Source organism: Xenopus tropicalis, chromosome 8, assembly GCF_000004195.4.
Source record: "Xenopus tropicalis strain Nigerian chromosome 8, UCB_Xtro_10.0, whole genome shotgun sequence".
Lineage (NCBI taxonomy): Eukaryota > Metazoa > Chordata > Amphibia > Anura > Pipidae > Xenopus > Xenopus tropicalis.
The window spans coordinates 144,382,384-144,404,408 of record NC_030684.2 but is presented as its reverse complement, the minus strand read 5'-3'; the positions used below and the strand labels follow the sequence as shown (position 1 = coordinate 144,404,408).

The window sequence follows — 22,025 nt, the reverse complement described above, 5'->3', positions numbered from 1 at the left end:
CGGGACAGGCACACTAAGGGGAAAAACAACTTTGGCTAAGTTTCCAACCAAAATAGCCCAAATCTTTACTTTGGCTGGTTTGTACTTTGGAAACCCGCCCGGGCGTTAAACGAGTAGCCCAATTCGGCGGAAAACCCGCCAACCTGGCAACCCTAATCCATAGAGGCAGTCTAGCCTGTAACTGCCTCTCTATGATGAGAAGGAAGCCGCCGCTCAGTGTTTGTGGCGACTCTATGGTGCTGGCTGCGGGCATTCCCTTCATCCCGTCTCTATGGTAACTGGGAGGCGCTCTGCCCTCCCCTGCCCGTGTTTGTGGTGACCTCGGCGGGACTGCGCCTGGAGCTGTCAGTGGAGCCTGTAGGCGAGATGTGAGGAGCTGAAGCCGCAGCAGCCGGGGGGTGGCCTGGGACTCCGGTAGGTGGAGCGGCCGGTAACGGGAATAGGTTAGTGCATCAGGGCACCTGTGTAGCGTTTGTGTCGTGTGTGTGTAAATCGCAGAGAAGACCCAATGCCCAACTGAGGCACCGGCCGGCACACTGAGTGTTATACCTACGTGTAACTGCAGCATTTACTGTGGCTCTGTGGCTCTGTAGCCCTGTGGCTCTGTGGCCCTGTGGGTCTGTGGCCCTGTGGCTCTGTGGCCCTGTGGCTCTGTAGCCCTGTGGCCCTGTGGCTCTGTGGCCCTGTGGGTCTGTAGCCCTGTGGCTCTGTGGGTCTGTGGCCCTGTAGCCCTGTGGCTCTGTAGCCCTGTAGCCCTGTGGCTCTGTAGCCCTGTGGCTCTGTAGCCCTGTGGCTCTGTAGCCCTGTGGCTCTGTAGCCCTGTAGCCCTGTGGGTCTGTAGCCCTGTGGCCCTGTGGCCCTGTGGGTCTGTGGCCCCGTGGCTCTGTAGCCCCGTGGCTCTGTAGCCCTGTGGGTCTGTGGCTCTGTAGCCCTGTGGGTCTGTGGCTCTGTAGCCCCGTGGCTCTGTAGCCCTGTGGGTCTGTGGCTCTGTAGCCCTGTGGGTCTGTGGCTCTGTAGCCCTGTGGGCCTGTGGCTCTGTAGCCCTGTGGGTCTGTGGCTCTGTAGCCCTGTGGGCCTGTGGCCCTGTAGCTCTGTGGCTCTGTAGCCCTGTGGCTCTGTGGGCGCTGGGGACTGGAGTAGGGTTCTATCTAGAGCCAAAGGGGGGGGCGGGGGGGCTGAAGTAGGGTTGAAGTAGCCCCATGTGTAACTTGTACCCAGAGCATTACTGTCATCAGTGCCTGGGGGGCACTCAGGTGTGGGGGGGGGGGGCAGTGGGGACTGGAGTAGAGTTCTCTCTAGAGCCATAAGGGGGGCACTCGGGTATGGGGGCGGCACTCAGGTGTTTGTGGGCACTGGGGTCTGGAGTAGGGTTCTCTCTAGAGCCATAAGGGGGGCACTCGGGTATGGGGGGGGCACTCAGGTTTTGGGGGCACTGGGGTCTGGAGTAGGGTTCTATCTAGAGCCATTAGGGGGGCACTCGGGTGTGGGGGGGGACACAGGAGACTGAGGTAGGGTGTAATAGCCAATGAGAAGCCGGCTAGTCCAGCAAGACCCATTGGATGCCATTTCGGACTGCTGCATAGCAATGTGAGTGAGTGCTTATGGGCTCAGCGGGGCTGCCGTACACCCTGCTTGTGTATAACTGTAAGGCTGTGGGGTTACTGTATATATTGGGGTTACTGTATGAGGGGTCGGGGTGTGGGGGTTACTGTATATATTGGGGTTACTGTATGAGGGGTTGGGGTGTGGGGGTTACTGTATATATTGGGGTTACTGTATGAGGGGTCGGGGTGTGGGGGTTACTGTATATATTGGGGTTACTGTATGAGGGGTTGGGGTGCGGGGGTTACTGTATATATTGGGGTTACTGTATGAGGGGTCGGGGTGTGGGGGTTACTGTATATATTGGGGTTACTGTATGAGGGGTCGGGGTGCGGGGGTTACTGTATATAGTGGGGTTACTGTATGAGGGGTTGGGGTGCGGGGGTTACTGTATATAGTGGGGTTACTGTATGAGGGGTTGGGGTGTGGGGGTTGGCTGGGGGGGGCGGGGGGCGGTGTTGGGGGGTACAGGTGTCAGTATGAGGCACAGGGGTGCACATCTGGCATTAGCTGGGGGGAAATCACTTTTTATAAGGCGATTTGCAGTTGGTCCTCTTTTTCCTGCTTATTTTCCCTTACGTATTCCTAACCATGTGCCTGTCAGTCCTGCCTCCCTGTGGTTGCCGGGGTCACAGATACCCAGAAACCCTAGCTTGTTTGTTTTCTTTCAGTCTCTCTCTGTAATTGCTGCCTGGTTGCTAGGTACTCAGGACCCTAACAACCAGTTAAAAATTCCACAGCAGGTTCTTATCCCAACATCTGGCCTGTGTGTTTGTTTGAGAGAAGGTCTGTCCTGTAATTTGTGTATTGGTTTGCCCTGTAATTATCCTGCCCCCCCCCCCCGCTTATTTACAGGCCTCAGGGCGGGGTAACTGGGCAGGGTGCTTTATTATACAGGGGGGGGGGGGCTCCCAGTAAATAACTGCCCCCCCCCAAGCACAGTCACATTGAGAGGACAAGCTCTGACTGTTGGGCCCCAGAGAGACAGACATTATATTCCTCCCCCCATTTTTCCCCAGTTATTTGGGGGCTTTGGGGGGGATTACGGGCCCCTCGCTCGCACCCAGGATCTCTCTTCTCTCGCTGTTTGTGGGGTTTTGTGATTTTTCAACTGAGGTCTCATTGTTGGGCCCCTGGTCTGTTCCCTGTATGTCTCTTTTATCAGAGGGCAGTGACTGTGCGAGAGAGGCATGTGACTGCACATAATAGCCCATTGTATCCCTCTACTTGCCACATTCCCCCTCTTCCTGTGTGCCCCCCCATTCCCACCCCCGGGCAGTGAGTGTGTGCCCCCAGCCATCTCTAGCCCCCCATTCCCACCCCCGGGCAGTGAGTGTGTGCCCCCAGCCATCTCTAGCCCCCCATTCCCACCCCCGGGCAGTGAGTGTGTGCCCCCAGCCATCTCTAGCCCCCCATTCCCACCCCGGGCAGTGAGTGTGTGCCCCCAGCCATCTCTAGCCCCCATTCCCACCCCCGGGCAGTGAGTGTGTGCCCCCAGCCATCTCTAGCCCCCCATTCCCACCCCCGGGCAGTGAGTGTGTGCCCCCCAGCCATCTCTAGCCCCCCCATTCCCACCCCCGGGCAGTGAGTGTGTGCCCCCAGCCATCTCTAGCCCCCCATTCCCACCCCCGGGCAGTGAGTGTGTGCCCCCAGCCATCTCTAGCCCCCCATTCCCACCCCCGGGCAGTGAGTGTGTGCCCCCAGCCATCTCTAGCCCCCCATTCCACCCCCGGGCAGTGAGTGTGTGCCCCCAGCCATCTCTAGCCCCCCATTCCCACCCCCGGGCAGTGAGTGTGTGCCCCCAGCCATCTCTAGCCCCCCATTCCCACCCCCGGGCAGTGAGTGTGTGCCCCCAGCCATCTCTAGCCCCCCCATTCCCACCCCCGGGCAGTGAGTGTGTGCCCCCAGCCATCTCTAGCCCCCCATTCCCACCCCCGGGCAGTGAGTGTGTGCCCCCAGCCATCTCTAGCCCCCATTCCCACCCCCGGGCAGTGAGTGTGTGCCCCCAGCCATCTCTAGCCCCCCATTCCCACCCCCGGGCAGTGAGTGTGTGCCCCCAGCCATCTCTAGCCCCCCATTCCCACCCCCGGGCAGTGAGTGTGTGCCCCCAGCCATCTCTAGCCCCCCATTCCCACCCCGGGCAGTGAGTGTGTGCCCCCAGCCATCTCTAGCCCCCCATTCCCACCCCCGGGCAGTGAGTGTTTGCCCCTATATTGATGCGGTTTCGGCAGGATGAGGAGCATAAAGATGGCGGCCACCAGCGCTCTATTTAACAGTCACTGTCCCTTGTGGGACGTCTCTCTGGGACCCTGGGGGGGGGGATTCTCCCCGGCCGGTGGGTATTTACAGACCCCAGTGCAGGGAGGAGCCATATTTATAGCCCTGAGCTATTTTAAGGGGCTGCGTCGGTAGAAGAGGGGCTCAGTGCCTAACAGCTGCGGCTGAACATAAACCCAATTCCTATATACTGTGGCACCGCTGGCACTGGTACCGTGGGTTCCTATATACTGTGGCACCGCTGGCGTCGGCCCTGGTACCGTGGGTTCCTATATACTGTGGCACCGCTGGCACCGGCCCTGGTACCGTGGGTTCCTATATACTGTGGCACCGCTGGCACCGGCCCTGGTACCGTGGGTTCCTATATACTGTGGCACCGCTGGCACCGGCCCTGGTACCGTGGGTTCCTCTATACTGTGGCACCGCTGGCACCGGCCCTGGTACCGTGGGTTCCTATATACTGTGGCACCGCTGGCACCGGCCCTGGTACCGTGGGTTCCTATATACTGTGGCACCGCTGGCACCGGCCCTGGTACCGTGGGTTCCTATATACTGTGGCACTGCTGGCACCGGCCCTGGTACCGTGGGTTCCTCTATACTGTGGCACCGCTGGCACCGGCCCTGGTACCGTGGGTTCCTATATACTGTGGCAGCGCTGGCACCGGCCCTGGTACCGTGGGTTCCTATATACTGTGGCACCGCTGGCGCCGGCCCTGGTACCGTGGGTTCCTATATACTGTGGCACCGCTGGCACCGGCCCTGGTACCGTGGGTTCCTATATACTGTGGCTGCTGGCCCTGGTACCGTGGGTTCCTATACATTGTGGCACCGCTGGCACCGGCCCTGGTACTGTGGGTTCCTGTATATTGTGGCACCGCTGGCACCGGCCCTGCTACCATGGGTTCCTATATACTGTGGCTGCCGGCCCTGGTACCGTGGGTTCCTATACATTGTGGCACCGCTGGCACCGGCCCTGGTACTGTGGGTTCCTGTATACTGTGGCACCGCTGGCACCGGCCCTGGTACCGTGGGTTCCTATATACTATGGCTGCCGGTGCCCTGGTACCGTGGGTTCCTATATACTATGGCTGCCGGCCCTGGTACCGTGGGTTCCTATATACTATGGCTGCCGGCCCTGGTACCGTGGGTTCCTATATACTATGGCTGCCGGCCCTGGTACCATGGGTTCCTATATACTATGGCTGCCGGCCCTGGTACCGTGGGTTCCTATGTACTATGGCTGCCGGCCCTGGTACCGTGGGTTCCTATATACTATGGCTGCCGGCCCTGGTACCGTGGGTTCCTATATACTGTGGCACCGCTGGCACCGGCCCTGGTACCGTGGGTTCCTATATACTGTGGCACCGCTGGCGCCGGCCCTGGTACCGTGGGTTCCTATATACTGTGGCACCGCTGGCACCGGCCCTGGTACCGTGGGTTCCTATATACTGTGGCTGCCGGCCCTGGTACCGTGGGTTCCTATACATTGTGGCACCGCTGGCACCGGCCCTGGTACTGTGGGTTCCTGTATACTGTGGCACCGCTGGCACCGGCCCTGGTACTGTGGGTTCCTGTATACTGTGGCACCGCTGGCACCGGCCCTGGTACCGTGGGTTCCTATATACTGTGGCACCGCTGGCACCGGCCCTGGTACTGTGGGTTCCTGTATACTGTGGCACCGCTGGCACCGGCCCTGGTACCGTGGGTTCCTATATACTATGGCTGCCGGCCCTGGTACCGTGGGTTCCTATATACTATGGCTGCCGGCCCTGGTACCGTGGGTTCCTATATACTATGGCTGCCGGCCCTGGTACCGTGGGTTCCTATGCGCAGTATATCGGCCCAGTATCCCCACCTCTTGTCTCCGGGTCTCACAATCAGCCCCTGCCCTCTCGTCCAATCACCTCTCTGTGGCCCCTCTGTTACTGGAATAGTGCAGCGCCCGTCCGGTATTGGGTAACAGATGGCACATTAACCCCCTCCTGACTCCCGGGGGTGCCCTGGGGATAGGGCTACAAACCCTACCAGCTTGTGTTTGCCACTAACTCCCAGCATCCTCTGGGAGCCCAGCAAACTGAGGGCAAACAATGTAAGTTCTTTGAGTCCCCCCATATTTCTGCCCATAACCCCCCCCCCCCCAGAGGCTGATGTCTCTATTTCCCTCTGTAAAAGGGACAAATCTCTGGGGGTGTCGGGGGGGGGGGGGGGTTACTCCCGGGCACCTGCGTGACATTTAAAGGGGAAGTAAACCCAAACGTGCATCGCCATGGCTTTGCTTTAACCCTTTGCATGGCAGCGGCTGGGAGTCACAGTGACACAGAGCGGGGATTTCCATGGTGAGTGGGAAGGGGGTCAGTGTGTCACACGTTACAGGAAGTCGGGCGCTTTCTGCTGGAGGTTTGGCCGGTGCTCGCTTCCTGTTTGTTCTTCCCATCGCAGCTTTCACTCTCATGGGTTCCCCAGGCTGCTGAGCTGTGCGGTGCCCCTTACCCTGCGTGGTACAACCTTCCCTGCCACGTAATCCCACCACCTGCGCCCTCGGCTGTGGGGCTGCCCCGTCATTTCCCAACTACTCCTGTGCGTTCTTCATCTAACCAGCCTGTCCTTCTCCGTAGGACCCCCACTCAGCTCCCCAAAATGGACTCACCGTTGCCACCGGCGACCGTTGGGTGCTGAAGAGGTCGGACCCCCCCATTGGGTGAGTTACGTTGCCAAGCTCCGCTTCTGCTGATATCTGCCATTTAAAGGGGAACTCTGCCCCCACCCAGAAGCTGTCTTTGCGCAATTAAGAAAATAAATATATATATATATATATATATATATACATACATAGAGGGGAGCTGACTTTTGCTATATTGTTTCAAGGGAACAATCCGAGATTTCTTTCATTACACATTTCATTTTTCAGGTGGAGTTCCCCTTTAAAACATCCACTTACAAATATAGGGGCGTGTCCATTAAAGGGGATGTTCACCATGACATTAACATTTAGTACGATGTAGCCAGTGATATTCTGAGACAGGTTGCCATTGGTCTTTTGTGGTTTTTCAGTTATTTAGCTTTTTTTTTGTTCAGCAGCTGTCTGGTTGCTAGGGTCTTGTTTACCTTAGCAACCAGGCAGCGGTGTGAGTGAGAGGCTGGTATATGAATAGGGGAGGGGCTGAATAGAAAGATAAGGAATAAAAAGTAACAATAACAATAAAACTGGAGCCTCACAGAGCAATGGGTTTTGGTTGCCGGGGTCAAATATACTGTTGCTAGGGCTCAAATCACCTTAGCAACCAGGGAGCTGTTTGAACAAGAGACTGATATATGAATAGGAGAGGGACTGAATAGAAAGATAAGGAATAAAAAGTAACAATAACAATAAAACTGGAGCCTCACAGAGCAATAGGGTTTGGTTGCCGGGGTCACTGACCCCCATTTGAAAGGCAAATAATTTAGAAACTATAAAATAAAAATAATGAAGACCAATTGCAAAGTTGCTGGGAATAGTAACATACTAACAGATGAACCACCCAATAAGTCTAATTACCTCTCTCTCTCTCCATGATTTGAAGTTACCCATGATCCAGTGAAGCCGGAGCCGCCATCATGGAAGAGGGACTGCCCAAACTGGTGGATTACTTTGTAGTGGCCGGCCTGACCCCGGCGTCTCGGCCCTTGGAGGAAGAGAACCGCCAGCGCTCTATTCGCACCACAGAGCTGGTCACTGACGTGGCGGTCATTGTCAAGGCGCAGGGGGAGGAGGTTCCGCAGGGGTTTACCTGTATAGAGACCACCCCCGGGGGGCACTCGGCCGATCTGAATTCCGGCTTACTCACCAACCAGCAGATGTACCTGTGCTACCGCAGGGGCAGAGACAAGCCCCCTATCACCGAGTTAGGGTGAGACAGCTCATTGCTACGTTTTACCCCCGATAATGATTGTGCCCCTCCTCATGTTCTTCTCTTGCCCCCTGTCCTTAGAGTGCACTATGACGGCAAAGAACCTCTCCGCCCGGGCTTCCAGGTTATCGACACCACTCCGTACAGTCACTCTGCCAACCTGAGCTCGGGGGGCCCCGGGAACCAGCGAGCCTTCCTGATGTTCAAACGGGCCCCCGAATCCATGGGGCTGAATAGTCTGGGGGTGATGGATATCTGTATCATTAATCCCAGCAAGGGGGAAAGCACCCCCAACACCTTTTGCCGAGTGGATAGGAACCTCAATACAAGTATGGTAAGAAATCATCTACACCCCCCCCCCGACTACACATTAGAACTGCTTTCAGCTAACCTATTGTTTCTCCTACTCCCATGTAACTGGAGGAGTCCCAAGCCGGACTTGGATTTCTTACTATTGAGTGCTATTCTGATACCTACTGGGAGCTGCTATCTTGCTCCCTTCCCATTGTTCTGCTGATCGGCTGCTGGGGGTGAGGGGGGGGGGATATCACTCCAACTTGCAGCACAGCAGTAAAGTGTGCCTGAGTCTGAGCTTTCAGCCAGTGCTACACATTAGAACTGCTTTCAGCTAACCTATTGTTTCTCCTACTCCCATGTAACTGGAGGAGTCCCAAGCCGGACTTGGATTTCTTACTATTGAGTGCTATTCTGATACCTACTGGGAGCTGCTATCTTGCTCCCTTCCCATTGTTCTGCTGATTGGCTGCCGGGAGGGGGTGGGACCAGAGGTGTGGCCAAAGCCCCCAAGTGCCTGTGCTGACACTTTGCTCTATACTTGCAGTTCGGGCCGGCTCTGTTCCTCTGTTACAAGAAGGGCACGGCTAAGACCCACAGCCTTGTGTATGAGGCAGGTAAGTGTCCGTCTGTGTGAGTGTCAGCTCCTCGGCCCCCAGGACCCTCTATATAAACCCCATCTTACCCACAGGGGTGCTCAGCCGCTTCCCTAGTGCCGACAGTGAAACGTTTCCCTTGCCCGAGATGGTGGCGACCTTCTGTCTGCCAATGGGTGCCACCATTGAGAGCTGGCCAATCAACACTAAGTATCACATGCCCGTCTTCTCCACCTTTGTGCTGACTGGGGCTTCTGGGGAGAAGGTGAGTTGGGTTCATGGCTGATATAATCGGGGGTTCCTGTACCCAGAATTCTGTTCTGATGTCTCGCGTTGCCCAGGTATATGGCGCAGCCATCCAGTTCCATGAGCAATACCCCCGGGGGTGCCTGAGCGAGAAGCAGAACCAATCCCTGGGGCTTCTGAGTGTGGTGGACAAGCGCCCCGTGACCAACAAATCTGTCCAGACCAAGAAGAGCATCTGTGTCCTCTCTCATTGGCCCTTCTTCGACGTCTTCCAGAAGTTCCTCACTTTCATTTATCGATACTCCATCTCCGGCCCCCACGTCCTTCCCATTGAGAAGTAAGTGCCCCCCCCATGATACAGTATGGCGTTAGAGAAGGGAATGGGGGGCCCCCATCTCCGGCCCCCACGTGCTTCCCATTGAGAAGTAAGTGCCCCCCATGATACAATATGGCTCTAGAGATTGGAATAGGGGCCCCCATCTCCAGCCCCCACGTCCTTCCCATTGAGAAGTAAGTGCCCCCCCATGATACAATATGGCGCTAGAGAAGAGAATAGGGGCCCCCATCTCCAGCCCCCACGTGCTTCCCATTGAGAAGTAAGTGCCCCCCCATGATACAATATGGCGCTAGAGAAGAGAATAGGGGCCCCCATCTCCGGCCCCCGCGTCCTTCCCATTGAGAAGTAAGTGCCCCCCATGATACAATATGGCGCTAGAGAAGGGAATAGGGGGCCCCCATCTCCAGCCCCCACGTGCTTCCCATTGAGAAGTGCCCCCCCATGATACAATATGGCGCTAGAGAAGGGAATAGGGGGCCCCCATCTCCAGCCCCCACGTGCTTCCCATTGAGAAGTGCCCCCCCCCATGATACAATATGGCGCTAGAGAAGGGAATAGGGGGCCCCCATCTCCAGCCCCCACGTGCTTCCCATTGAGAAGTGCCCCCCCATGATACAATATGGCACTAGAGAAGGGAATAGGGGCCCCCATCTCCAGCCCCCACGTACTTCCCATTGAGAAGTAAGTGCCCCCCCATGATACAATATGGCGCTAAAGAAGTGAATAGGGGCCCCCATCTCTGGCCCCCACGTGCTTCCCCTTGAGGAGTAAGTGCCCCCCCATGATACAATATGGCGCTAGTAATAAGACAGTTCTTGTTTCCAATGTGTTTCTGTATTTTCTCTTCAGACATATCTCCAACTTCATGTTCAATGTCCCCTTCCCGTCCCCACAGCGGCCGCGCATTTTGGTTCAGGTGAGTAACGGGCTGGCCGGCGCTAGTCATGAGTCAGGCTCTGGTCTAACCAACCTTCTCTCTAGATATCAACATAGGGAGAGCTCTAGATATCAACATAGGGAGAGCTCTATTCCAACCAACCTTCTCTCTAGATATCAACATAGGGAGAGCTCTGGTTCAACCAACCTTCTCTCTAGATATCAACATAGGGAGAGTTCTATTCCAACCAACCTTCTCTCTAGATATCAACATAGGGAGAGCTCTATTCCAACCAACCTTCTCTCTAGATACCAACATAGGGAGAGCTCTATTCCAACCAACCTTCTCTCTAGATACCAACATAGGGAGAGTTCTATTCCAACCAACCTTCTCTCTAGATATCAACATAGGGAGAGCTCTATTCCAACCAACCTTCTCTCTAGATATCAACATAGGGAGAGCTCTATTCCAACCAACCTTCTCTCTAGATATCAACATAGGGAGAGCTCTATTCCAACCAACCTTCTCTCTAGATACCAACATAGGGAGAGTTCTATTCCAACCAACCTTCTCTCTAGATATCAACATAGGGAGAGCTCTATTCCAACCAACCTTCTCTCTAGAAATCAACATAGGGAGAGCTCTATTCCAACCAACCTTCTCTCTAGATATCATGTAGGGAGAGCTCTATTCCAACCAACCTTCTCTCTAGAAATCAACATAGGGAGAGCTCTATTCCAACCAACCTTCTCTCTAGATATCAACATAGGGAGAGCTCTATTCCAACCAACCTTCTCTCTAGATATCAACATAGGGAGAGCTCTGTTCCAACCAACCAACCTTCTCTCTAGATATCAACATAGGGAGAGCTCTTTTCCAACCAAACAACCTTCTCTCTAGAAATCAACATAAGGAGAGCTCTGTTCCAACCAACCTTCTCTCTAGATATCAACATAGGGAGAGCTCTATTCCAACCAACCTTCTCTCTAGATATCAACATAGGGAGAGCTCTGTTCCAACCAACCTTCTCTCTAGATATCAACATAGGGAGAGCTCTGTTCCAACCAACCTTCTCTCTAGAAATCAACATAGGGAGAGCTCTATTCCAACCAACCTTCTCTCTAGATATCAACATAGGGAGAGCTCTATTCCAACCAACCTTCTCTCTAGATATCAACATAGGGAGAGCTCTATTCCAACCAACCCTCTCCCTTGTGTTTCAGATGTCCCCCTATGATAACGTCCTGCTGTGCCAGCCAGTATCCTCTCCTTTGCCCCTCAGGTGAGATCTATTCAGGTATGCGCTAAATAAACCCATTGGCCTATTAGAGTGCCTGTCGCTGATCACATGGTACACACATATGTTTATTTATGCCACAGTTGAATGTTATAAAGTTTGGATAGTTTTTTTAGGGCGGGGGCTGCACCTAAATAGTAAAATAGCCATTTTTTCTCCAAAATGCTTCTCCTATGCACTGCACATATACATGGAAATATTTTGTGTTAAATACCTTCCCCAGTAACATGTTCTCTCCCCTGATTCGCTGGCACAACCACATTCCCTATAGGACATTGCCCCGTGCTGCGGGGTTTGTGATTGCAGCTCTGTCTTGTGATTAAAGGGGAGGGAGTGGGTCTGGGGGATAAAGAGGCAGAAGAGGGAAGGGAGTTGTTCCATATAGAAGGGAGGATTTAAAGGGGCGGTTCACCTTTAAACTAACTTTTAGTACGTTATAGGGCAATTCTAAGCATCTTTTCAATTGGTCTTCATTATTTATTTTCAACTCTTTGCAGCTTTCAAATGGGGGTCAGTGACCCCGGCAGCCAAACCCTATTGCTCTGTGAGGCTCCAGTTTTATTGTTACTGTTACTTTTTATTCCTTATCTTTCTATTCAGTCCCTCCCCTATTCACATACCAGCCTCTCATTCAACCCACTACCTGGTTGCTAAGGTAACTTGGACCCTAGCAACGAGATAGCTGCTGAAACTCCAAGCTGGAGAGCTGCTGAACTGAAAATGAAAAAACAAAAATACTACAAATAATAAAAAATGAAGACCAATTGGAAACTGTCTCAGAATATTACTCTCTACATTATATATATATATATATATATATAGATGATAGATAGAGAGAGACATAGATATATATATAGAGAGAGAGATAGATAGATAGAGAGAGATATATAGATATAGATAGTGAGAGATAGAAATATATAGATAGATAGATAGAGAGAGAGAGAGATAGAAATAGATATATATATATATATATATACTCTGTGTAGGTCTGTACATTGGTCCAGTGATACATTGGTCCAGTGTGTAGGTCTGTACATTGGTCCAGTTTTGGAAGAGTGGAGCAATAGGACGGTTGTTCAGTACCTAAGCCATTTGGCACAGGGGCCGATATGTTGGCTACCTGTAGCCCATGGCTGCAATTGTTATTGCTGTGTGTGGGTGGGAGCGGCCATGTTGCATGACAGGAAGGAGTAGTGAGTGACTAGAATTCTCCTTATTCCCTACTAGCGGAGCCAGTTACGTGACTCTCCTGCAGAACCTGGGCCCCGAGACCGCCGTGACCCTACTCCTCGCCGTGCTGACCGAACACAAACTGCTCATCCACTCCCAGCGGCCCGATGTGCTGACCAGCGTGGGCGAGGCTTTGGTGTCGGTGAGTTGCACTGAGAGAGGGGTCAGGGAGGCGGCACAACCCCCCCGGGGGTGGCACAATCTGAATGGGTTTACCCTGTTCCCCCTGCAGATCATCTTCCCGCTGCGGTGGCAGTGCCCATACATCCCGCTGTGCCCCCTCACCCTCTCCGATGTGCTTTGTGCCCCTGTTCCGTTCATCGTGGGCATCCACTCCAGCTACTTCGACCTGCACGACCCGCCCCAGGATGTTCTGTGTGTGGATCTGGACACCAACACCCTGTTCCAGTAGGTGCATACCAGTCGGGGGCCCCGGGGAGCCGAGCTTCTCCTCTCATCAATATTTTGTCTTCCAGGAGTGAAGAGAAAAAGGTCCCATCGGTGCGCTCGCTGCCCCGCAAACCCTGTAAGGTGCTACTGGGCACCCTGAGCGACCTGCACAAACAGCTGGACGAGAGTGAGCTACTTGCACGCTTGGCCTGCACGTCACCTACCTCTGCTTGGTACCCATTGCTTTGCCCACTCCCCCTGCCATGCCGCTGCCTCCTGGGCCCCATGTCCTCCTCCTGTGCCCCACTGCTGCCTCCTCCTGTGCCCCGCCGCCTCCTGGGCCCCACGTCCTCCTCCTGTGCCCCACTGCTGCCTCCTCCTGTGCCCCTCAGCCTCCTGGGCCCCACGTCCTCCTCCTGTGCCCCACTGCTGCCTCCTCCTGTGCCCCGCCGCCTCCTGGGCCCCACGTCCTCCTCCTGTGCCCCACTGCTTACTGCTCCTGGGCCCTATGTCCTCCTCCTGTGCCCCACTGCTGCCTGCTCCTGGGCCCTATGTCCTCCTCCTGTGACCCGCTTCCTCCTCCTGTGCCCCGCTGCCTTCTCCTGGGCCCTATGTCCTTCTCCTGGGCCCTATGTCCTCCTCCTGGGCCCCATGTCCTCCTCCTGTGCCCCGCTGCCTCCTGTGCTCCACTGCCTCCTGGGCCCCATGTCCTCCTCCTGTGCTCTGCTGCCTCCTGTGCCCCCCTGTATGCCTCGCACCCCCACTGTATGCCTCGTACCCCCCCTGTATGCCTCGTACCCCCCCTGTATGCCTCGTACCCCCCCTGTATGCCTCGTACCCCCCCTGTATGCCTCGTACCCCCCCGTATGCCTCGTACCCCCCCGTATGCCTCGTACCCCCCCGTATGCCTCGTACCCCCCCGTATGCCTCGTACCCCCCCCGTATGCCTCGTACCCCCCCCTGTATGCCTCGTACCCCCCCTGTATGCCTCGTACCCCCCCTGTATGCCCTGTACCCCCCTGTATGCCCTGTACCCCCCTGTATGCCCTGTGCCCCCCTGTATGCAGACACCCTGTATCTCAGCCCCAGTGGCCAGACTTATTGAGCCCAGTTTTCTGTCGGTGCCACTAGTGTACAACAAACCCATGGAGGAGGCCACACTGGAGTTCCTGCTGAAAGACTACGATCTGATCTACGGACGCCGGACGCAGTTGGAGCTGGACGTACGCGCCGCCTTCCTGAGGTTCATGGCATGCTTATTAAAGGGGTACCGCTCCTTCCTGCTGCCCATCACCCAGGCCCCCTCTGAACGGACGCGCGACTCCAGCAACCTGTTTAACGTGGAGGGTAAGTGGGGTCAGAAGTGAGAGGTGGGGTGTGTGGGGGGGACCCCCATTGGAGCTCGCTGAGCCCCCTCTGCCGGTTTCAGGTTTCCGGAAGTCGCGGGACCGGGCGCACCAGAAGTTCTACTCGCAGATGCTGAAGACACAGATGTTCACACAGTTTATAGAGGACTGCTCCTTTGTTAGCGACCGGCACGCCTGTCTCGAGTTCCTCGACAATTGCATAGAAAAGGTACTGCTGGCCCCATAGGCATCTCTGTGTCCTGGGCCCCTCCGAAGATATTTTTGCTGGGGGGCCTGTTAGGCATCTCTGTGTCCTGGGCCCCTCCGAAGATATTTTTGCTTTGGGGCTTGGTAGGCATCTCTGTGTCCTGGGCCCCTCCGAAGATATTTTTGCTTTGGGGCTTGGTAGGCATCTCTGTGTCCTGGGTTCCTCCGAAGATATTTTTGCTGGGTGGCCTGGTAGACTTCTCTGTGTCCTGGGCCCCTCCGAAGATATTTTTGCTTTGGGGCTTGGTAGGCATCTCTGTGTCCTGGGCCCCTCCAAAGATATTTTTGCTGGGGGGCCTGGTAGGCATCTCTGTGTCCTGGGCCCCTCCGAAGATTAATTGCTGGAGGGCCTGCTAGGCATCTCTGTGTCCTGGGCCCTCCAAAGATATTTTTGCTGGGGGGCCTGGTAGGCATCTCTGTGTCCTGGGCCCCTACAAAGATTTATTTGCTGGGGGGCGTGGTAGGCATCCCTGTGCCCTTGGCCCCTCTGCAGATATTTTTGCTGGGGGGCCTGGTAGGCATTTCTGTGTCCTGGGCCCCTCCGAAGATATTTTTGCTGGGGGGCCTGGTAGGCATTTCTGTGTCCTGGGCCCCTCCGAAGATATTTTTGCTGGGGGGCCTGGTAGGCATTTCTGTGTCCTGGGCCCCTCCGAAGATATTTTTGCTGGGGGGCCTGGTAGGCATCTCTGTGTCCTAGGCCCCTCCAAAGATATTTTTGCTGGGGGGCCTGGTAGGCATCTCTATGTGCTGGGCCCCTCCGAAGATTTATTTGCTGGGGGGCCTGGTAGGCATCTCTGTGTCCTAGGCCCCTCCGAAGATATTTTTGCTGGGGGGCCTGTTAGGCATCTCTGTGTCCTGGGACCCTCCAAAGATATTTTTGCTGGGGGGCCTGGTAGGCATCTCTGTGTCCTGGGCCCCTCCGAAGATATTTTTGCTGGGGGGCCTGGTAGGCATCTCTGTGTCCTGGGCCCCTCCGAAGATTAATTGCTGGAGGGCCTGCTAGGCATCTCTGTGTCCTGGGCCCTCCAAAGATATTTTTGCTGGGGGGCCTGGTAGGCATCTCTGTGTCCTGGGCCCCTACAAAGATTTATTTGCTGGGGGGCGTGGTAGGCATCCCTGTGCCCTTGGCCCCTCTGCAGATATTTTTGCTGGGGGGCCTGGTAGGCATTTCTGTGTCCTGGGCCCCTCCGAAGATATTTTTGCTGGGGGGCCTGGTAGGCATTTCTGTGTCCTGGGCCCCTCCGAAGATATTTTTGCTGGGGGGCCTGGTAGGCATTTCTGTGTCCTGGGCCCCTCCGAAGATATTTTTGCTGGGGGGCCTGGTAGGCATCTCTGTGTCCTAGGCCCCTCCGAAGATATTTTTGCTGGGGGGCCTGGTAGGCATCTCTATGTGCTGGGCCCCTCCGAAGATTTATTTGCTGGGGGGCCTGGTAGGCATCTCTGTGTCCTAGGCCCCTCCGAAGATATTTTTGCTGGGGGGCCTGTTGGGCATCTCTGTGTCCTGGGACCCTCCGAAGATATTTTTGCTGAGGGGCCCAGCACACACTATTTACTCCAACTCTTTGTTTTTTCTAGGTGCAGATAGATGGGGAGAAGATGGAGGACTTACACCTGGTGGAGTTGGACGAGTCCCACCGCAGCGAGCACACTGTGTTCATCATGCCAGCCGAGGAACCTCATGAACCTGGCAGTGGGGAGCTGCCCGCCCAGTACATGTGAGAGTACTTTGCCCCCGACACACTTCCCATTTGCCCCCCAGCACTCACAGTCTCCCCCTTATGGTTTTACTTTGTACCCTTCCACCTTGTAGGTATGAGAGCTTCCCAGTCCTCAAATGGGAGCTGTTCGACCTACCCCAAGATCTACTGATGGCTCCACCCAACCAATCCAAGAGCAGCGCCCCGAGCAGCCCCGCCCCACGCCGGACCAAGCAGGTGATTGGCTCTAGCTTGCCATCATGTAGAGAAGGAGGAGGTGGGTCTAAAGGGGAGGGATTTTCATCTATCTTTATTTTTTTGGCAGGAAATAAAAATGGCTCAGCGCGTGGCCCAGAAGTACTCAGCCATGCCCGACATGTGGGCCAAGTGCCTGCTGGGCCACTGCTACGGCCTGTGGTTTATTTACCTGCCCACGTTCGTGCGTGCCACCCCCAGCAAAGTGCGAGCTCTTCAGACCGCCTACGATGCCCTGAAGCAGATGGAGAATAAGAAGGTGGTCCTGCCTGATGAGGTAAGTGGCCATATGGACTTGGGGCCAAACACAGCACCAAAATGCCTGCTGGGTAGCGGGGGACATGGGCGGGGCGGGTAGGTGTGTGCCGGGCCCCTCTGAACTGGGATTGGCTGATTTGATCACTCCCCACACAGAATCCTGTGCGCTGCCGATGTTTAAAGGGGAAATTCACCTTCAGGTTAACCTTTAGTATGTTATAAAATGTCCTATTCCTAGCAAGTTTTCTATATTTCAAATGGGGGTCACTGACCCCGGCAGCCAAAACCTATTGCTCTGTGAGGCTCCAGTTTTAAATAATAAGCCCCAAAGCTCAGGGCTGATAGTAAATATCCGGCCCATGTATGGGGCATTCAAATGTTTTTGCCTAATTATAGCTTAAAAGGGTGTTCCCCTTGGAATTAACCCTTAGTATGATGTAGAGAGTGCTATTCTGAGACAATTTGCAGTTGGTCTTCATTTTTTATTATGGGTAGTTTTTTAATTATTTTGCTTTTTGTTCAGCAGCTCTCCAGTTTGAAATTTTAGCAGCTATCTGGTTGCTAGGATCCCATTTAACCTAGCAACCAAGCAATGGTTTGCAAGAAAGACCGAATTATGAATAGGGGAGGGGCTGAATAGAAAGATAAGGAATAAAAAGTAACAATAACAATAAAACTGGAGCCTCACAGAGCAATAGGGTTTGGCTGCTGGGGTCAGATATACTGTTGCTAGGGCTCAAATTACCTTAGCAACCAGGGAGCTGTTTGAATGAGAGACTGGTATATGAATAGGGGAGGGGCTGAATAGAAAGATAAGGAATAAAAAGTAACAATAACAATAAAACTGGAGCCTCACAGAGCAATAGGGTTTGGCTGCCGGGGTCAGATATACTGTTGCTAGGGCTCAAATTACCTTAGCAACCAGGGAGCTGTTTGAACGAGAGGCTGATATATGAATAGGGGAGGGGCTGAATAGAAAGATAAGGAATAAAAAGTAACAATAACAATAAAACTGGAGCCTCACAGAGCAATAGGGTTTGGCTGCCGGGGTCAGATATACTGTTGCTAGGGCTCAAATTACCTTAGCAACCAGGGAGCTGTTTGAACGAGAGGCTGATATATGAATAGGGGAGGGGCTGAATAGAAAGATAAGGAATAAAAAGTAACAATAACAATAAAACTGGAGCCTCACAGAGCAATAGGGTTTGGCTGCCGGGGTCAGTGACCCCCATTTGGAAGAAAAAGGCAAATAATTTAGAAACTATAACAAATAAACAATGAAGACCAATTGAAAGGTTGCTAAGATGTGGCCATTCTATAACATACTAAATGTTATTTTGAAAGTGACCTACCCCCCCTACTTACTAACTCCGTACTTAACCCCGCTATCCTTCCCACAGGTGTGTTACCGGGTCCTGATGCAGCTGTGCGGCCAGTACGGGGAGCCGGTCCTAGCGGTGCGGGTTATGCTGGAAATGAAAAAAGCTGGCATTGTGCCCAACATCATCACCTACGGATACTACAATAAGGTACCCGCTCTGTGCCAGCGGCCGCCCGGGGGCGGGGTCTGTTTCCTTCATTTACATGTAAATCCCCCGCTAGCTCCAAGGTAGGAGAGGGGGCGGGATTTTTATATGTTTTTATATGGCCATGGAACTCCCAGGTGACTTCTAATATCCTTATTTTACAACAGGGGGACTTTATAAGGATATCATTTACAGTTTGGTCCCATAGGGAAATGATCCAACTGTATATTATATAGTGAATAAAGTGCCCCCTATTGTAACATATAGGGATATTATAAGCCCCCGAGGAGTTCCTTATAATATATAGTGAATAAAGTGCCCCCTATTGTAACATATAGGGATATTATAAGTCCCCGAGGGGTTCCTTATAATATATAGTGAATAAAGTACCCCCTATTGTAACATATAGGGATATTATAAGTCCCCGAGGAGTTCCTTATAATATATAGTGAATAAAGTACCCCCTATTGTAACATATAGGGATATTATAAGTCCCCGAGGGGTTCCTTATAATATATAGTGAATAAAGTGCCCCCTATTGTAACATATAGGGATATTATAAGCCCCCGAGGGGTTCCTTATATATAGTGAATAAAGTGCCCCCTATTGTAACATATAGGGATATTATAAGCCCCCGAGGAGTTCCTTATAATATATAGTGAATAAAGTGCCCCCTATTGTAACATATAGGGATATTATAAGTCCCCGAGGGGTTCCTTATAATATATAGTGAATAAAGTACCCCCTATTGTAACATATAGGGATATTATAAGTCCCCGAGGAGTTCCTTATAATATATAGTGAATAAAGTACCCCCTATTGTAACATATAGGGATATTATAAGTCCCCGAGGGGTTCCTTATAATATATAGTGAATAAAGTGCCCCCTATTGTAACATATAGGGATATTATAAGCCCCCGAGGGGTTCCTTATATATAGTGAATAAAGTGCCCCCTATTGTAACATATAGGGATATTATAAGCCCCCGAGGGGTTCCTTATAATATATAGTGAATAAAGTACCCCCTATTGTAACATATAGGGATATTATAAGTCCCAGAGGAGTTCCTTATAATATATAGTGAATAAAGTGCCCCCTATTGTAACATATAGGGATATTATAAGGCACAGAGGAGTTCCTTATAATATATAGTGAATAAAGTGCCCCCTATTGTAACATATAGGGATATTATAAGCCCCCGAGGAGTTCCTTATAATATATAGTGAATAAAGTGCCCCCTATTGTAACATATAGGGATATTATAAGCCCCCGAGGAGTTCCTTATAATATATAGTGAATAAAGTACCCCCTATTGTAACATATAGGGATATTATAAGGCACAGAGGAGTTCCTTATAATATCCCTATATGTTACAATAGGGGGTACTTTATTCACTATATATTATAAGGAACTCCTCGGGGGCTTATAATATCCCTATATGTAACAATAGGGGGTACTTTATTCACTATATATAAGGAACTCCTCGGGGGCTTATAATATCCCTATATGTTACAATAGGGGGCACTTTATTCACTATATATTATAAGCCCCCGAGGAGTTCCTTATATATAGTGAATAAAGTACCCCCTATTGTTACATATAGGGATATTATAAGCCCCCGAGGAGTTCCTTATAATATATAGTGAATAAAGTACCCCCTATTGTAACATATAGGGATATTATAAGGCACAGAGGAGTTCCTTATAATATATAGTGAATAAAGTGCCCCCTATTGTAACATATAGGGATATTATAAGTCCCCGAGGAGTTCCTTATAATATATAGTGAATAAAGTACCCCCTATTGTAACATATAGGGATATTATAAGTCCCAGAGGAGTTCCTTATAATATATAGTGAATAAAGTGCCCCCTATTGTAACATATAGGGATATTATAAGTCCCCGAGGAGTTCCTTATAATATATAGTGAATAAAGTGCCCCCTATTGTAACATATAGGGATATTATAAGCCCCCGAGGAGTTCCTTATAATATATAGTGAATAAAGTACCCCCTATTGTAACATATAGGGATATTATAAGGCACAGAGGAGTTCCTTATAATATATAGTGAATAAAGTACCCCCTATTGTAACATATAGGGATATTATAAGTCCCAGAGGAGTTCCTTATAATATATAGTGAATAAAGTACCCCTGAGGCTGAAGGCCGAGTGCTTTTATACAGGACATAGAACTCCGAGGTGACTTCTAATACCCTTATATTTTACAACAGGGGGTACTTTATTATAATATACAAGTTTTAGTGAGTCATGTGACACAAAGCTCCGGTTATAAGTGATGACATCACTAAGCACCGTTTATAAGGATATCATTTACAGTTTGGTCCCATAGGGAAATGACCCGACCGTACATTACATTATTATTGTTTCCTTCTCTCTCACAGGCCATATTGGAAAGCAAATGGCCCTCGAGCAGTCAGAGCGGGCGCCTACGCTGGGCCAAGCTGCGCAATGTGGTTCTGGGAGCCGCACAGTTCCGCCAGCCCCTCAAACGGAAAAGGAGACAGGCCGGACTCAGCCTTTCCCAGACTGAAAGTGAGCAGCGGGCTTTGTACTTTCGGGGGGAGGCTGAAGGTTTTAAAGGAGAAGTAAAGCCATTTTGGTATAAAAGCCCTAGAAGCTCCCAGTGTTTAAGATAGCAGCTGCCATTTTAGCTTGGTCTCAGTAGCTTCCTGCTGCAGCTCTAGTTTATGATGGCTAAGACTACACAGAGAAGGGAGGGGGAGCGAATTCTGATGGGTGGGGAGCAAATTCTGATGGGTGGGGGACAGGGAAAGACGAGCAAACTGAGCCCTGAAGGATATTTCTGAGAGCAGGAAGTCTGACACACAGGAACATGTTTACACAAAAGGAGACAAGAAATCCTGTGTTTCTTTTGCTAGAGGACTCAGTGCAGCATTGACTGCAACATATTAGTTAGTGAAAGTAGCGCCTGTCTGTCCCTCCCAGTGTCTCCCAGTTTCCGACCGGTCTGATAATTCACTGGTTTCTGCTACATCGTTTCAGGAGTCGGAACAGCCAGTCACAGTTTTTCCCTTCAATTCTCAGGCCATTTGCCAAGGAACTGCGCCTCTGAGCTGCCCCCGCGGCTGAGCCTCCTGCGCCAAGCTACATGGGCGGGGAGCTCACACAGGGAATTCCATGAGAGCTGCGCCGGGAAACTGGTAAAGAGCTGGAGCGTCAGTGGCGCCGGGAGTGATGGCGACATGGTGGAGAGCTCGTTGGCGCACAGTGAGTTTGTCTAAGACCTGAGTCCTGGGGGGGAGTGGGACCGTTATATGTGCCCCCTGCCCCTTCCTTCTCTATGTACCCCCTCTCTGCCCCCTCCCCTTCTCTATGTACCCCCTCTCTGCTCCTCCCCTTCTCTATGTACCCCCTCTCTGCCGCCTCCCCTTCTCTGTGTACCCCCCTCCCCCGCCATCTCTTCCCTATTCAATGAACAGGCACATATTGTTAGTACAGGTATAGGACCCATTATCCAGAATGCTCGGGACCAAGGATATTCCGGATAAGGGGTCTTTCCATAATTTGGATCTCCATACCTTAAGTCTACTAAAAAATCAATAAACCGCTAATCAAACCCAGTAGGGCTGTTCTGCCCCCAATAAGGGGTAATTATATC

General features: G+C 52.4%; 1 protein-coding gene across 3 annotated transcripts in view; it reads left to right on the top strand.

Annotated features, from left to right (window-relative positions):
• The first annotated feature begins 203 nt into the window (after positions 1–203).
• Positions 204–22,025, top strand: part of dennd4b (DENN/MADD domain containing 4B) — a 28,558-nt gene continuing 6,736 nt past the window's right edge. The window contains exons 1-20 of one of the 3 annotated variants that reach the window (XM_031890963.1): positions 204–414; positions 6,495–6,577; positions 7,440–7,766; positions 7,848–8,100; positions 8,608–8,677; positions 8,752–8,921; positions 8,998–9,239; positions 10,089–10,155; positions 11,340–11,398; positions 12,641–12,785; positions 12,876–13,051; positions 13,120–13,220; positions 14,165–14,380; positions 14,463–14,608; positions 16,222–16,361; positions 16,457–16,580; positions 16,669–16,875; positions 18,257–18,385; positions 20,788–20,938; positions 21,452–21,634. In XM_031890963.1, coding sequence (XP_031746823.1) covers positions 7,474–7,766; positions 7,848–8,100; positions 8,608–8,677; positions 8,752–8,921; positions 8,998–9,239; positions 10,089–10,155; positions 11,340–11,398; positions 12,641–12,785; positions 12,876–13,051; positions 13,120–13,220; positions 14,165–14,380; positions 14,463–14,608; positions 16,222–16,361; positions 16,457–16,580; positions 16,669–16,875; positions 18,257–18,385; positions 20,788–20,938; positions 21,452–21,634 — 2,872 coding nt within the window. In that variant the 5' untranslated portion in view covers positions 204–414; positions 6,495–6,577; positions 7,440–7,473. Of the gene's footprint in view, positions 444–6,494; positions 6,578–7,439; positions 7,767–7,847; positions 8,101–8,607; positions 8,678–8,751; positions 8,922–8,997; positions 9,240–10,088; positions 10,156–11,339; positions 11,399–12,640; positions 12,786–12,875; positions 13,052–13,119; positions 13,221–14,164; positions 14,381–14,462; positions 14,609–16,221; positions 16,362–16,456; positions 16,581–16,668; positions 16,876–18,256; positions 18,386–20,787; positions 20,939–21,451; positions 21,635–22,025 lie in introns of all 3 variants that reach the window. The other 2 variants (XM_031890964.1, XM_031890965.1) reach the window with 2 other exon arrangements.